Here is a 15,430-nt window from a genome sequence, read left to right on the forward strand (position 1 = left end):
GTTAATTACATATCAGTAACACTCACCTTAACACTTGCAGTCGGGGGGAAGAAAAGCGCCGTTCAATGTTGTGCGGCCGTGTGTGTCAACATTATTAGCCATGTTTGACAGAGGTCTTCCTGCGCCTGTTCGTCCCCCTCGGGCGCGAATGTATGACCTCGTCAACTACATCGGTTCGAAAATGGGAGGCACAGTACGATACAGCTGGACTAAACGACCAGTCCCACAGCCCAATGGCATCGACACTGTATGAGGCTTTGGGAGGGCGGTTTACACATGCACGGCCCATGGCCCATTTATGCTGCTGTCTTCAAGTCTCTGACGTTTGGTACATAGGTTTTTGTTGTGATTGTATTTTGAAAGATGGCCTGGTGGCTCCGACTCGTGCTGTTCTGTCGAATCACAGATGGGTCAGAGAGAATACAAGACAATAAAATCTTACTAGAATCACTGGATGGGTAGTCAAAAGCTGATTGCATGGTCGCTCATATTTCCTTATAACTATTCATTTGCGATCATAGGGGAGCCAAGCTAGTGAGGCTGGAGTGCTGCTGGCCTTGGAAACAGGACTGTAATACCGTTTCTCGCCACATAGGAGCTCAGTGAAGTGCGGGGTGGGGGTGGGGTGCGCCAATACGATTATAGCAAAATACAGCGTGAACCCAGACAATGCCATGCTGCGAAGTCCATTGCATTGCTTAAAGACTTCAACTATACACTACGACGCACATCAACCTACATTTGGTTGGTCGGCAGAATCAAGCGTCATCGATCAAATCCTTAATGATTAATAATAGATTCATCGATTAATTATGTCCATCCCTAGTTTCTACGAATAGGAAATAGTCTGGAATAGCCAGTAGCACCACAAGAGTAGAACATGTCGCACAGAGATTTGGATCTGACACGCCGGTAGTCTACGGTAGCTGAACGGCAATGATGGGAACCAGAGTAACTGAAAGTGTTTAATCTGTATAGTGTTTAATCTGTATAGTGTTTAATCTGTATTATTTACAGCTACAGTCAAAGTTTCATCTGTGTTATTTACAGCTATATCCTCCAAATTCACCTTTCGCAAAAGCCACGCCCCCTAGTTATTGTTGCTACGTCCGTCAAAAACTTAGAACCAGGCACACGTTTTGGCTGCGTTTCATAGGAAATGTGTGTAGCCTACACTTCTTGTATAGGCCTACACACGCTGATTACTAGAAGCCATATTCAACTGTGAAATACAACAACTTGATGATGGCGATGTAATGTCTGTAACCAGGACATTTTGATAGTGCTTGGTGTAAACTGGGACATTGCAGCCGTCCGCCAAGACCTTTGACGAGCTTTGGGCAGTCACAGTGGTCGTCTCTCTTCTGTTCACTTTAATGGTTTTAGTTGACAGTTAATATCTTCATAACAAGGTTGGAACAAGCGCAGCCCCATTTCAGTGTTACTTTTTTTGCTGTCACACTCGACGCATATACACAGACACAAACCGGGAAGGAGAGAGGGTGGGGGCTGCTCCGTGGGCTGTGCATTTGGCGCATATTAAACAACGCAACTAGTAGTTTCCCAATAAAATTTGAATCATAATGCCGTGAATCCAATACTATAATATCATATAATATTGTCCTTAAGTCTGAGCGATGCATTGATTATTTGTTTATGGTACGTTTTCTGCCAGCTAAATGCAAGGGGGAAGGGGGGTATAGGCCTATTAGCAAACAAGACGATTGCACAGTTAGCCTGCTACTTTTAAATATGATCACCTGGAGCTAATAGCCTCCACATGGCTTAATCCATCCCTGTTATCAGTCCGCTTGAGGTTTTTGCTTCGGGAAAGTGAAAAAACGAGGTCCTAATCAATCTTCAGATGGTGTCGGACCGTGACGGTGCCATAGGATCGCAGGTTTTTGACGGACCTCCGACAAGTTCTACACTCCTTAGTTACCGTTGCTGAGCTCGGATTGGTTGGCGGCCGTTTGTGGGAGGGGTTTTGCGAAAGGCTAATTGGTGTTACATTACATTACATTACATTGCACTTAGCACTTACCACATTTATTCAAAGTGACTTACAGTTATTATTTTTCAGGGTATTGGTTACAGTCCCTGGAGCAATGTGGGGTTAGGTGCCTTGCTCAAGGGCACTTCAGCCATGGATGGAGATGTAGGGAGAGGTCAGGGGGGATTCGAACCTGCAACCCCTAAATTGAAAGACCAACTCTCTAACCACAAGGCCACGGCTGGTCCTGGTGTTGTCACCCAGAAGAGCACCATAGACTAGCCATCTCTCTCTGCCTCTTCAGCACCATAGACTAGCCATCTCTCTCTGCCTCTTCAGCACCATAAACTAGCCACCTCTCTCTGCCTCTTCAGCACCATAGACTAGCCATCTCTCTCTGCCTCTTCAGCACCATAGACTAGCCATCTCTCTCTGCCTCTTCAGCACCATAGACTAGCCATCTCTCTCTGCCTCTTCAGCACCATAGACTAGCCATCTCTCTCTGCCTCTTCAGCACCATAGACTAGCCATCTCTCTCTGCCTCTTCAGCACCATAGACTAGCCACCTCTCTCTGCCTCTTCAGCACCATAGACTTGCCATCTCTCTCTGCCTCTTCAGCCGTCACAATCCGTTTCCAAATAATTCTGTAGTATCTGCCAGCCCACGGCTCTTATAATTTCTACGACTGAAAACCTGCATTCTTGCCTGCCGTCAGCCTACAAATCACTTCTGCTATCGCTTGACAATGTCAGCCATGTCACTTCTCCAGCTCTGCCTTGCTCAAAAGCTTCTGTAATAGAGCAGCAATCGCCATGTTTAAAAATGACCTCAAACTACTGTGTTTGAAAGTGATCAAATCTGTTAGAACTGAGTTGTGATGTAGAATCAATGCTGGACTCAAGAGTACATTTTCAAATTTTATGAGAACGTCAGTCAGGACGGCATGTCTGTAAATATATTATTCGTCTTGCATAACTGCATGTAGAGACAACACTCAAACCTATGAGGTAACAGTGCCACCTAATGGTGTGCCAATATGCAGGCACAACAAAACCCACATAGGCCTAATTTGTAGTGTACAACGCAATGTAAAAGAGCGTTGAATTATTATTTACACATATACCGGTAATCTCTCAATTCTAGTAAAAATCAATGTTTTCGCTGTCATTTGAAATTCATCCTTTGATGTCACCAGACACCGTCCAATCAGAAACGTTTATTTTGTAACTTATCTAAAAACTATAAAATTCTAAACCCAAATGATTTTTTTACTCAATTAATTAGTCGGATTTATGGGTTTTGAATAAAAGTGCACATAATATGTAAGTATGGTTTTCTAAATTTTAAAGGGGAGTACTGTATATGTGAAAATACCCTCAGGAAAGAAGCAGGATATCTGTTGGTCTCTCATATTCCAAACAGTACCTCTAGGAAAAAAAACACCAATTACAAATGTATTGGTAGAAACAGTTTATATAAAACCCAGTAAATTAAGACATTTGTTCTGTGTTTGTATTAGAATATGTAGCCCTTTGACTTCATAAAATATGCTGTTCATGAGGCAAAACCAAGAAACACAGTGGAATTGTGGAATGTAATGCAACAGACCTGGGCTCCAATACCTGTTGACTGTTGCTGGGCCTGGACGTTGGTCGACTCCATGCACCACAGATGTGAAACTGTTATTAGAAACCATAGTTATGCAACAAAATATAAGATTAGGATGCCCAGCAAAGTTGAAATTTCAAGTATTTAATAAGTTTCTACATACCTTTTTTGAGACCAAAGACCAATATCAACACTGCTATTTTTTTACCATTAGGCAACATTTCTATATAAAAGTACAATATTGGATTACTTTTCCCAATGGCATTGAAATAAAATCTGTAGTGAATGTGCAGTGTCCCACATGCATTTTTGCTCATTAAAGTACAATTTATTTGAAGAAGTTTGACATTTACTCACATTTGTAAAGGCACTGCTATTATTTGAGCATAACTGTATAGGCCTTTTTTAATGAATGATTTGTGATTTCAGTGTAAAGAAGGAGAAGTCAGACTCACCTGCACCCAGCTGTGTGTCTTACCAATCAATGGATCCACTAGCAAACTTCACAGGAGAATTTACACCCAACCCAAAGTGAGCATTAAGATGATTTGTATTTGTTGGATTAACCTTTACGCTTCAAACAGGAACATAGACCTCCTAACTCAAGGTTCAGAGACTGTCTTTCATTTCAGTTAAAATTAAATTCACAAAGCCACATTGGATTCCATTAAGGCAGTGTGTTTATATATATCCTATTTCTCTACAGTACGTGATGGGTGTGCTGTATTTGGTCTTCTTGTATGAGTATAAACTGGACAGAAGGCAGTTATATTCATTCTGCAGTACACTGTATAAGGGGTGAATTGCACATTATAGAATTATTTGTAATTTGAATTGAAGGAAATTACCAACTGAATTAATCACCAATAATCAACTGTGGAATGTGGTACCTTTAGATGACCATGTGTCACAAAAACTATAGCCATGTCATAGGGCCCAAAAACTAGTGGGAGCAAGAGCTATTTTACTGATATCATTTCCATGGTTCAGCTTTGATCTGATTGGTCCAGTTCGTTGGGCTAAAATCTACTGCTGTTTAATAGAGATTATATTGTGATTTCAGACTGATGAAATTGGAACGATTTCACACACCTGGACTACAATCAGTGGATTCAGAAGACATGAAAAGAGAATCTATTACACCAGCTGATTTCAGGTAAACTCCATCATTCCCTGATTCATTGTGCTGGGTATGATCATCATAGTTGTCTTGTATTCAAATGAGGCGTGGAGAGTGAGCCTGAAATTAAGCACTGCTTTTGCCTCTACAGTGAGTTGGCTGTCAGTCTCTTGACCAACGAGGACTTCAGATGTTCAGTCTGCACAGGTGTACTGAAAGACCCAGTGTCCATCCCCTGTGGACACAGTTACTGCAAGCAGTGCATCACCTCATACTGGGAACAGCCTAGCCAAGCAGGCCACTACGCCTGTCCCCAGTGTCCACGCACATACAGCTCCCACCCGGCACTCTACTCAAACTCAGCCTTGGCGCTGGTGGTCCACAAGCTAGAGCACTTCAGTCCTGTCCTGCCTGCCCAAAGCTACGCTGGTCCTGGAGATGTGGAGTGTGATTTCTGCACCGGGCGGAAACTGAAGGCTGTTAAAACCTGTTTGACCTGCACTGCCTCCTTCTGCGGCACCCATGTGAAAGAGCACTACACTATTCCAGCACTGCAGAGACACACATTAGTGGACGCTGTTGAAACCATGGAGGAGAAAATGATCCACACTGAATTGAAGGTACTGTATGTGAAGGGATAACCTTGAGTGGAGCTTTTGTGCTTTTGTTGTGGATAGACAAATGAATACCTGGATGTGGACAAATTGAAAATCTCATATGCAAAACAGAATGCTGCAAAATACAGTTTCATATGTGGAATGCATCCAAAACTGTTTCAAGTTGGCTGTTGTCCTGTTGATTTCACTTGATCACTTAATAGTACAAACTACTTTGGTATAATGCATGCTGTAGACTAGCCAAACTCTTGTCAGACCTGTAGTTCCGGGAGCGTACCTATGTTCCCCCGGGTCCTACGTTCCTTGGGTCCTATGTTCCCTGTTTCTGTATGGGACCGGGGAACATATGACCCTTTTTCTAAAAAGTTAGTAACTTTTTCTGAAAAGTTTGAAAGAGTTTTCAAATTGTGCCCTTCCCAAAATCATCTCTAAACCTAACCTGCCAGTAATGCAATGTTTCTGAGTTGACAATTTGTGCCCTGACCAAAACTATCCCTACACCTAACATGTCAGAGGTGCAATAACATGCAATTTGCCACACGGAAGTCTACTTGGAAGCAGCAGGGGAACTAATAACCCTTTTCTGAAAAAAAGGCCCTAAGTTCCCAGAATATTGCGCTCCTAGTCTCTAGGGCTGATTCTTTGTCGAGGCTTATAAGCGACGCGCGGGAACACCAGCGTTCTATTTCAAAGACGCAAGTAGCCAGATCAATGCACTTTTTTCCAACCAGAATTGCACTGAAACTTAAAATTACACCAACATTTAAGCGTCATTGCGCTGCGTTGGCCTATAACGCGCCATCAGTAGTCTTACGGCTACGGTAGAGAAAGGGAGAGAGGGAAAACAAAACATCACGCAAATAACTTATCATTATCGGGGCCAGAAAAGTGATCGTTCTTGTAAAAAGTTATCGTCCGATTTATTGACTTATCGTATATCGTGACAGGCTTACATAGGAATGACCCCGTAGTTCCACACAGCTTCACAAGCTCCACTCACTAGGTCTGGGAGAGGGTTTCCCATTCTCGGAGAATGCCACTTTCAAAACGATATTTTTCAAAATGGGTTCATCATCTCACCTAAGCAGCACTACACAAACATTTTTCTCTCTCTATGCAAATGCTTGTATTGTCTGGAACGTAAACTGGTCCACTTCAGAAAGGACTAGGCCAGGGATGACTGGAGCACTCAGATACTTCCCTTTTACAGCTTATATTGTATGATTTGGTTGAATACGGTATGTTAGAGCATGGCAAGAGAACTGAGAGACATTAATAAGAGGAAAACTAATTTGGTTTCCATTTTATGCTGAAAGGAACCTCACAGGAGTGGATTTGATGAGTCACCTGTTTCCTCAAGGAAGAGACGTGGTCAAGAGGAGGACCCAGTGCTACGTGTCGTGGCTGCCTTGCAGCAGGAGAATCATCAACTCAAAAGACTGGTGTCTGATTTGCAAGATAGGATTTCTACGTTTGACTGTAAAGTCAGAAAGGAAGAGAAAAATATCAGGTATAAACATAAGGGTGACAACAATGGACACTTCATTGTCAGAGAAAGCATACTCCCTAAAGTGCAGCTTTTCCCCTATTATTGTTATAATTTGAAATATTTATCTTGTCAATTCGATACAAGAAACAACTGGTGAAAGTTAACAAACTCGAAAAGTCATCTGCCATCAATGTCCTCAAAGTACACTGCCCAACAAAATCAAGGGAACATCAAAATAATGTGTTGCTATTCAAAGTTAATCATACTTCTAATCAGCCAGTCCAGTAGGGAAGCAGCAGTGATTATGAATCCATTTTGCCTGCTGTTGTGTAACTTTAATGATAGACACTATCATTGGCATGAAGGTTTGCTGTGTCTCTCAGCAGTCTCTAAAGCGTTCAGGTTATACCAGGGGGCAAACTAGGACTACAGGAGGTGTGGAGGTGGCCATAGGAGGGTTCACAACCCAGTAGCGGGATCACAATCTCCTTCTTACCAGGTGACACAGGAAGTGCACTGCTAGAGGCCCCTCCATATGCCCTGGTGTAGTACTGTCTTCTGGTCAGGGCTGTACATTGCGACCAATTGGTCGCATATTGAGCCAAAATTTTTGACTGTGCGAGAAAGAAAAATAAAACGGGCGCACCTGTACGAGTATGCATTTCAACCCTTTCATTCGCATTTTGCTCCTGAGTTCGAGTGCATGATTGCGAGAGCTGCTAATTTTTTCCACAGCCTCTCTGATAGACAGCATCAAACTCCACTTGGAACGCACTTCCGTGTTGGCTAAGATTGAGCCATCTCTGCTCCCGTAGCTCAGAAAAAAACCCAGAATCGCTTCGCACAGATCCCTGGTGACAACAGTTACAAGGCGCGCATGCCTCATCTCCCAGTCGGATGTTCTGTGCCAAAACTTCTTACAGCTTTTCGAAATGGACTGCTGTTTAAAACGTTCAAATGCGGGAGTTTGCATTGCTAACAGGAAACCTCTTGAATCCGATAGTGAAATAGCGACTCGGTTTGCTAGCTAATGTGATTTAAAAGACGTCGTTGTTTGAGCTGTTTTGGCGTTTCCCAAACCGCTGTCTTCGCAATGACTTCGAAAAAAAAAAATGCAATCGCAATCAAAGTAATCAAGTCGTATTATAGTTCGAGGAGCATTCACAAGTAGTGTGCAGTGTGCGCAAATTTAAAGTCTAGTTGGTCCAGTAGCTACCGGTGCTGTAGGCTATCAAAAAGAGCAGCCAACACAGTGAGATAATTTTGCTGCTCCCAGTTTCATTTCACACCGTTCCAACCCATGCGTTTGAGGAAACAAAAACTAGGCTATAATAAAGCCCGTTGGATTAACGTGTAGTAGGCTATGTTTAAGATTTAGTCAATCTAGTTCAGTAAGCATGTGATTTACATGCTTTTAATCACGAAGTTATAATAATAATAATAATAATAATAATAATAATAATAATAATAGGCCTAATAATAGTAATAGTAATGGGAACTGTGATTTATGGCATATAGCAGTGGTTCCCAACACGTTTTGCACTGGGACCATTTTATCCTACACTTTTGGGGACCCCATTTTTTTCACAACCAAAACCATGACTGAGCAACTTGCTGGCTTTAAAAAAACCCAGTGGATATTTCTGACAGTATAAGACTACAGCTATGGGTTGTTCATTGGTGATAGCCTATTTATTGGTATTTTTTTTATTTCACACCTAGACATTTCAGGGGAGCCCATTGGAATTCCAGGTGACCCCATACCCCAGTGGAAAAAAACACTGACATATAGCCTAGGCTATTGTGCATGAAGATGAAGAAACAAGCAATGGTGCAATAAGCACAGTATTTTACATAACCCCCCCCCCCCATAACAAAAGTGTCGCGACATTTTTAGAGTGCTCCTAAATTTGTATCTGTGCTCCTAAATTTTTATCCGTGCTCCTACATTTTTTCATTTAGGAGCACCTGTGCTCCTAGTGAAAAAGCTTAACGTACAACCCTGCTTCTGGTACTATATCACAAGCTCTGCTAGAGTCCCCGCCATATGCCCTGGTGTAGTACCGTCTTCTGGTACTGTATCACAAGCTCTGGACACTGTGCTGGAAGACACAGCAAAACACCTCACAGTGATGTGCCCTCTTCAATGAGCAGCACCTGAGCGATTTCAGTGTGTGGTTAACCAGGGACACTCTAACGGTGCTGGCATAGTTGCTGCAGCAGGATACGCGAGCGCATGCACGATTCGTTCACGAACGCGTTAACATGCGTATTTAATGACAATTTTGCACGCGTTGGACACGGCAGCCAAATGCGTGCGTCAGGTGCAATATCTTCAAACTCGCTGGGGGCGATCGTAAGAAAGACTGCGCAGTTCCACACGTGTGCTTGATATGAAAACGACAACGGCAGCAACTTTTAAGAGCGTCTCATTGAGTTTGTTCGAAATTTCAAACATTTGTGATCCTACTTCCTTGTTGCACTTTGAAAAAGGAGCATGCACATACAGGAGTAGTAGCAGTATTTTTTCCTTGCCCAGGGAGCCCTTCTTTTTGTTTTGTTGTTTTCCTTGCCATCTGTGTTTCTAATTTCCCCATCCCAATGCTGTGTGCTCTCTGCCCCCTGGATGATACCGCCAGTATTTTGCGTCTTGGTCAACTGCTTTTGAAGCAAGCATGTATCGGTGGCTCTCAGTGACGCGCATAATTTACAGCTTGCAGCAAGCATACCGGCACCCTTAGAATTAAGAAGTTATTTAAAAATTCAGCCTGAAAGAATTAAAACAGAGAAATGGTCTTTGGACACCAGCTGCAGAATAACTCTATTTTAGCATGTGTTTTGGTTATTGCCTCTCAATTCTACTTGTTCCCGGTTCAATTTGCAATATAAACTTGCAAAATAGATTCAGAATTTGTTCTGATTCCTAACTGGACAGGTTGATTTCACAGAAGTGTGATTAAATTCAACATCTGTTGAGCAGTGTATTCATCTTGAGATGAACCATATCTAAATAGTAGTCAGAGTTGAAGATATATCTTAAAATGTAAGATAATCCATGTCATTGCATGTTTTAGGCTATGTATTTATATTCTCAAAGCAGGGAGCAGCAGCAGGAGCTAACACAGCTACTGCAGGAGGCACGGGGGCAGCAGCAGCAGCAGGAGCTAACACAGCTACTGCAGGAGGCTCGGCAGCAACAGCAGCAGCAGGAGCTAACACAGCTACTGCAGGAGGCTCGGCAGCAACAGCAGCAGCAGGAGCTAACACAGCTACTGCAGGAGGCTCGGCAGCAACAGCAGCAGCAGGAGCTAGTGCTGCAACTGCAGGAGGCACGAAAGCAGCATCAGCAGTGGGTGCAGCAGCAGCAGGAGCCAGAGGAGTTGCGGCATCAGCTGGGGCTGCGGAGTGATCCGTATATGTGGCAGCGGCTGCAAGAGGCAAAGCAGCAGCTGACACAGCCAGGTAGGGTGACCATCTGACACAGCCAGGTAGGGTGACCATCTGACACAGCCAGGTAGGGTGACCATCTGACACAGCCAGGTAGGGTGACCATCTGACACAACCAGGTAGGGTGACCATCTGACACAGCCAGGTAGGGTGACCATCTGACACAGCCAGGTAGGGTGACCATCTGACACAGCCAGGTAGGGTGACCATCTGACACAGCCAGGTAGGGTGACCATCTGACACAGCCAGGTAGGGTGACCATCTGACACAACCAGGTAGGGTGACCATCTGACACAGCCAGGTAGGGTGACCATCTGACACAGCCAGGTAGGGTGACCATCTGACACAGCCAGGTAGGGTGACCGGATAGATGGTCTGACACAGCCAGGTAGGGTGACCATCTGACACAGCCAGGTAGGGTGACCATCTGACACAGCCAGGTAGGGTGACCATCTGACACAGCCAGGTAGGGTGACCATCTGACACAGCCAGGTAGGGTGACCATCTGTCCGGACTTCGGCTGGACAACCCCTCCCCTTAGCTATCCACCCTCCCTCTGTTTGAGGAGTACCTAGTGGTAACTATCACCACAGTGGGTTTACATACAGTGTCTAAACTCGCCATCCAACCCGTGTCTGCAGTTCACCTAGGAGTGCTGTCGAGTGAGCGCAGCCCATAAGCCCTTTGAGGAGTACAATCACACAGGTCTCTGAGTTACGTGTAAGACCTGCACCCAGTTCAGAATCTTCACGCACCAAAGATGAAATCAAGGGACATTTTGTCATATTTCGCCATATTTGGTAAAAACAAAAAGAATTGAAAATTATAACAAAATGTAAATGTTTTAGGGCAGCCTTTCAAATATGGAATGGAAGGAGTCTCTCATTATCCTTTTTATGTGTCTTCGCCCATCTTGAATATATATAGCTGCGGAAAGACAATTGAGAGGCCAATTAATTAAAGTCTAATTTTGATATGGATAGGTATGTGTTTGAGTAAAACATTGTTATTTCATTGTATAAACTGCCAACTACATTTCCTCGGAAGAAAATATTGTCATTTAGACTCGAGCATTTATTTGCTGCAAATTACAAATGGTCAAAATAACACATACTGTAAGATACAATGTTTCCAGAACTCAAAAAGGCAGAGAAAACAAGATGATATTATCCTAAAACAGCATAATATAGCAATCTATTAACTTAGAAAGAGATCAGAAATGTAGAATTGGTTATAATAGGCCTGATTTGTAGTCACAGCCTTTATGAAAATGGAGCATTTATTCGCAGAAAAGTACAAATGGTCAAAATAACACATAAGATACAATGTTTCCAGACCTCAAATAAGGCAGAGAAAACAAGATGATATTAATCTAAAAAAACATAATAGTAATGTAATGACTTGGGAAGAGATTAGACATCAATATTTGGTGGAATAAGCCTGATTTTTAGACACAGCTTTTATGGGTTTTGGTATGCTTTCCGCTATGAACATCCAGCTTCCTCCTGATCCCATTCCAGAGGTTTCCAAGGGTGTTGTTCAAAACATTGCATCTTATGCACTGGCGTACTGGCAAGTACTTCAGGCCCCCCTACAAGCTACCAAGAATGGGCCCCTGAACGAAAAAAGTGGGCCTAATATCATGTTTCTTCAAGTCAAGGGCCAATGTTATGTATACTAATATAAAGTCTTTGTAAAATACATTTTAGCAAATTTGATCTTATGCACTGGCATAACGCAAGTAACGGAATACGGAATTGCAGCACCATAAATCTGTATCAAGCCGGCTTTTATATGCTCGCATTCACCCTTTGCATGCATGAGAACAAAATAGCTGAACATGATTTGCTAAAAAAGTGTTGTGGGCGGAGTGTCGGCTATCTTGCTCCACGCGCGTAAACACAAGTCATTCTAATCTACACAGAGAGCGCATATCGAGAATAGAAGAGACAACGGCAGTAAAGCCGCGAGGTTGCATATCGAGAATAGAAGAGACAACGGCAGTAAAGCCGCGAGGTTGCATATGGAGAATAGAAGAGACAACGGCAGTAAAGCCGCGAGGTTGCATATGGAGAATAGAAGAGACAACGGCAGTAAAGCCGCGAGGTTGCATGTTCCAAAGGTAAATAACGGAATCATTTCACGCTAGTTGCAGTCAAATGCAATACTGTTTATAACGAGCGACTCTAATTTCACTAAGCACCTCTCAACATCGCATGGTGTTGCGCCCCGTGCAGTAGTTTCAGCTTTATCAAAGAGATAGACAGAGGCAAGCCAAACCTGATTTCTCAGGACACGAGTGAGCTCAACAAAATAATCGCCAGGTATGTGGTTGAAAGCATTTTTCCCTATCCACTGTGGGGTCGGAGTTGTTAAGGGATCTTGTTGCAAATTAAAAAAATATATGTATACATCTTGTGGAAGAGAAATGAGCACATCCCTAAAACGTTGTGAACTGGATTAACATTCACCATTGATAGGTCATGAAGATATTTGATAGCATCTTAAGCAAAACTAACATCACAGCCAAAACTACATCACAGAACAAGGATGAAAACCCCATTTAACTGTTTCTTTGACATTTTAAGAAAAAAAACAAAAAAAGTAACGCAAAAAATACTTTTCCTGGTAACTAGTTACTTTTATAGTGAAGTAACGCAGTTACTAACGCAATTACTTTTTGGAGACGTAACTGGTACTTGTAATTAGTTACGTTTTCAAAGTAACTTTCCCAGCAGTGGTCTTTGTAAAATACATTTTAGCAAATTTTAATGAATGTGAAAGGATGCCACTTGCATGTTCCCATATGACACACACACACACACACACACACACACACACACACACACACACACACACACACACACACACACACACACACACACACACACACACACACACACACACACACACACACACACACATACATACATACATACATACACGGGTAGATGACGTGACGTGTACATTTTGCTGTCGCAGGCTCTTAAAATTAAGTAAATTCATGCTTTCAAAATTGTCAATGCTTTGAATGATTAAACTAATGTCGTTGTTGTGAAAAAGTAATGTGTAATAAATACAGAGCTTAAATAAGTATACTTAATTTTGAGTCAAATGTCACATTTGTCCTATGGTGTGACTGAGGCAAGCCTGGTTCTCCATATTAAAACATTTTTAAATAAATAATCAAAGCTCAGTCATTTGTCTAAATAACCCTGGCATGTTTTTCAAGGTGTCTATTTTAGCAAGTGGCAATGCTTAATTTTTTTCCTGTTTTTCTGAGACCGTATGGACTTATGAAACTTTGTCGCAGAAAACAATGTCCTGTGGTGTGACATCATATTTTTGGTTAATTCTGTGGATAATTATCTATTGTTGAAGCTCCAGCGGTACATAAATTGTGACTTTAGACCCTTAAGAAGCCAATGGCAAGGGTGGATTTTAGATTTTTCTCTCAGAGTTCTTCAGTCAATCAAAAATGTTTTGCTACCACAAGATGCATTAGTTTTGTAGTCCTTTGGTGTGACAGCCATAAAATACATTTTGACAATAGTGTATATTTTTCATATTTTTTTCTTATGTAGATATCTGAAGATGCATCTCACTAAAGGTGAAATTGTATTTCAGTTGGCAACGACATGGCTTTAAATGAACTCAAAAGCTCAAAAGTCCTATGGTGTGATGGTAAAAGTCCTATGGTGTGATGGTAAAAGTCCTATGGTGTTACACTTTGGAGTATCACACCAAAGGACAAACAGGTCACACCAATGGACTAGATATTTGAGAAATAGCTTTTAAAACAACTGGTAGTACATTTTTTTTGTTTTTTGTTGTTTGACTAGATAAATATTGTGTATTCAAATTACTTATTCCTTTATTGGCCTTTGGAATTTATACTTTGATGCATTGTTGATGAATATTTGCTGTTGATTTTAGATACCGTCAAATGATATAAATGTCATTAATGGTGCTTTGAAACCATAAAATATAACGGTAACAGTGAAGGAAAGATCAGTGAGAGAGTATATAGAGGAGTATAGATGAATAAAGTATGATGTGGAGAGCTCAATATACAGCATAAATGTGCTGTCCAGCTTGAGATACCAAACAGGCACTGGCCACTACACACTACAGGTTCAATGGTGTGACAGTCATAGCATACCTACAAAAGTGTGATGGTCATGCCAAGGTCACACTTCAGTATGAGTCTTATGAGCTCTACAGGTTACATTTAATGACCGTATGGCTGTCATTAAGAGTTACGATAGGCTGATAATCGACGATTCAAAGACTTATAAGTGTAAAGTGTAGGTCCATATTGACTACAGCATTATATTATGATCAAAAGACAAAATAATCATGTTGATATATTTGTTTCTGGCTCAGTTTTGCATTTCTGTCCTTTAGCGTGACATGAATGTCCTACGGTGTGACATGTTTTAAACGCTCAAATATTTGTTTGAGCTAAACAATATGTTTGATAAACACTGAATATTGCATTAGGGAAGAACAAATTATCGTCCCTGAAAAGTTAGTATAAATTTGGACAATTTTGAACATTTAAAAGAAAAATATCCCTGTTTTTCCTCGAAGGTTTCTAATAATCTCACATATAATGGCAAAAAAAATACTTAAATGGTAATTTCGCATTAAATTAAGACTTTAAAAAATTGCAATAAATATGAAGAGTGTAACAATGTTCATAAAACTCCATCAAGCCATTTCTACATTACTTAATATATTTATTTCTTGACGTCACACCAAAGGACATATTTTCAGCAAATTGCTTTATCAACGTAAATAAATAATCAATGAATAGACCAACATTGTGACCACTCGGATTTTTTTAAAGATTAATTGCTGCACTACGTAGACATATACTTTTTTCCCTCATAAACAATGTTTTGTGAAAAAAATGTTTTTTGCTGCCTATCCGTCATCTACCCACACACAGGTAACCGGACTTCCAACACACATACACTGGCATACTGGCAAGTACTTCAGGCCCCCCTACAAGCTACCAAGAATGTGCCCCCGGACGAAAGAAGCGGGCCTAATATCATGTGTCTTCAAGTCAAGAGCCAATGTTATGTATAGTAATATAAAGTCTTTGTAAAATACATTTTAGCAAATTTGATGAATGTGAAAGGATGCC

The 15,430-nt window shown here is 41.6% G+C and overlaps 1 protein-coding gene across 1 annotated transcript; it reads left to right on the forward strand.

Moving 5' to 3' along the window:
- Positions 1-4,035: 4,035 nt before the first annotated feature.
- Positions 4,036-10,307, forward strand: LOC134446453 (E3 ubiquitin/ISG15 ligase TRIM25-like). The gene is made up of 5 exons (XM_063195820.1): positions 4,036-4,133; positions 4,666-4,758; positions 4,874-5,342; positions 6,656-6,849; positions 9,929-10,307. Exons 1-5 carry the CDS (start codon positions 4,087-4,089, stop codon positions 10,305-10,307), a joined length of 1,182 nt encoding a protein of 393 aa, XP_063051890.1. The 5' UTR covers positions 4,036-4,086.
- The last annotated feature ends 5,123 nt before the right edge of the window (positions 10,308-15,430 follow it).

The sequence above is a fragment of the Engraulis encrasicolus genome, chromosome 3, assembly GCF_034702125.1.
Source record: "Engraulis encrasicolus isolate BLACKSEA-1 chromosome 3, IST_EnEncr_1.0, whole genome shotgun sequence".
Taxonomy (NCBI): Eukaryota; Metazoa; Chordata; class Actinopteri; order Clupeiformes; family Engraulidae; genus Engraulis; species Engraulis encrasicolus.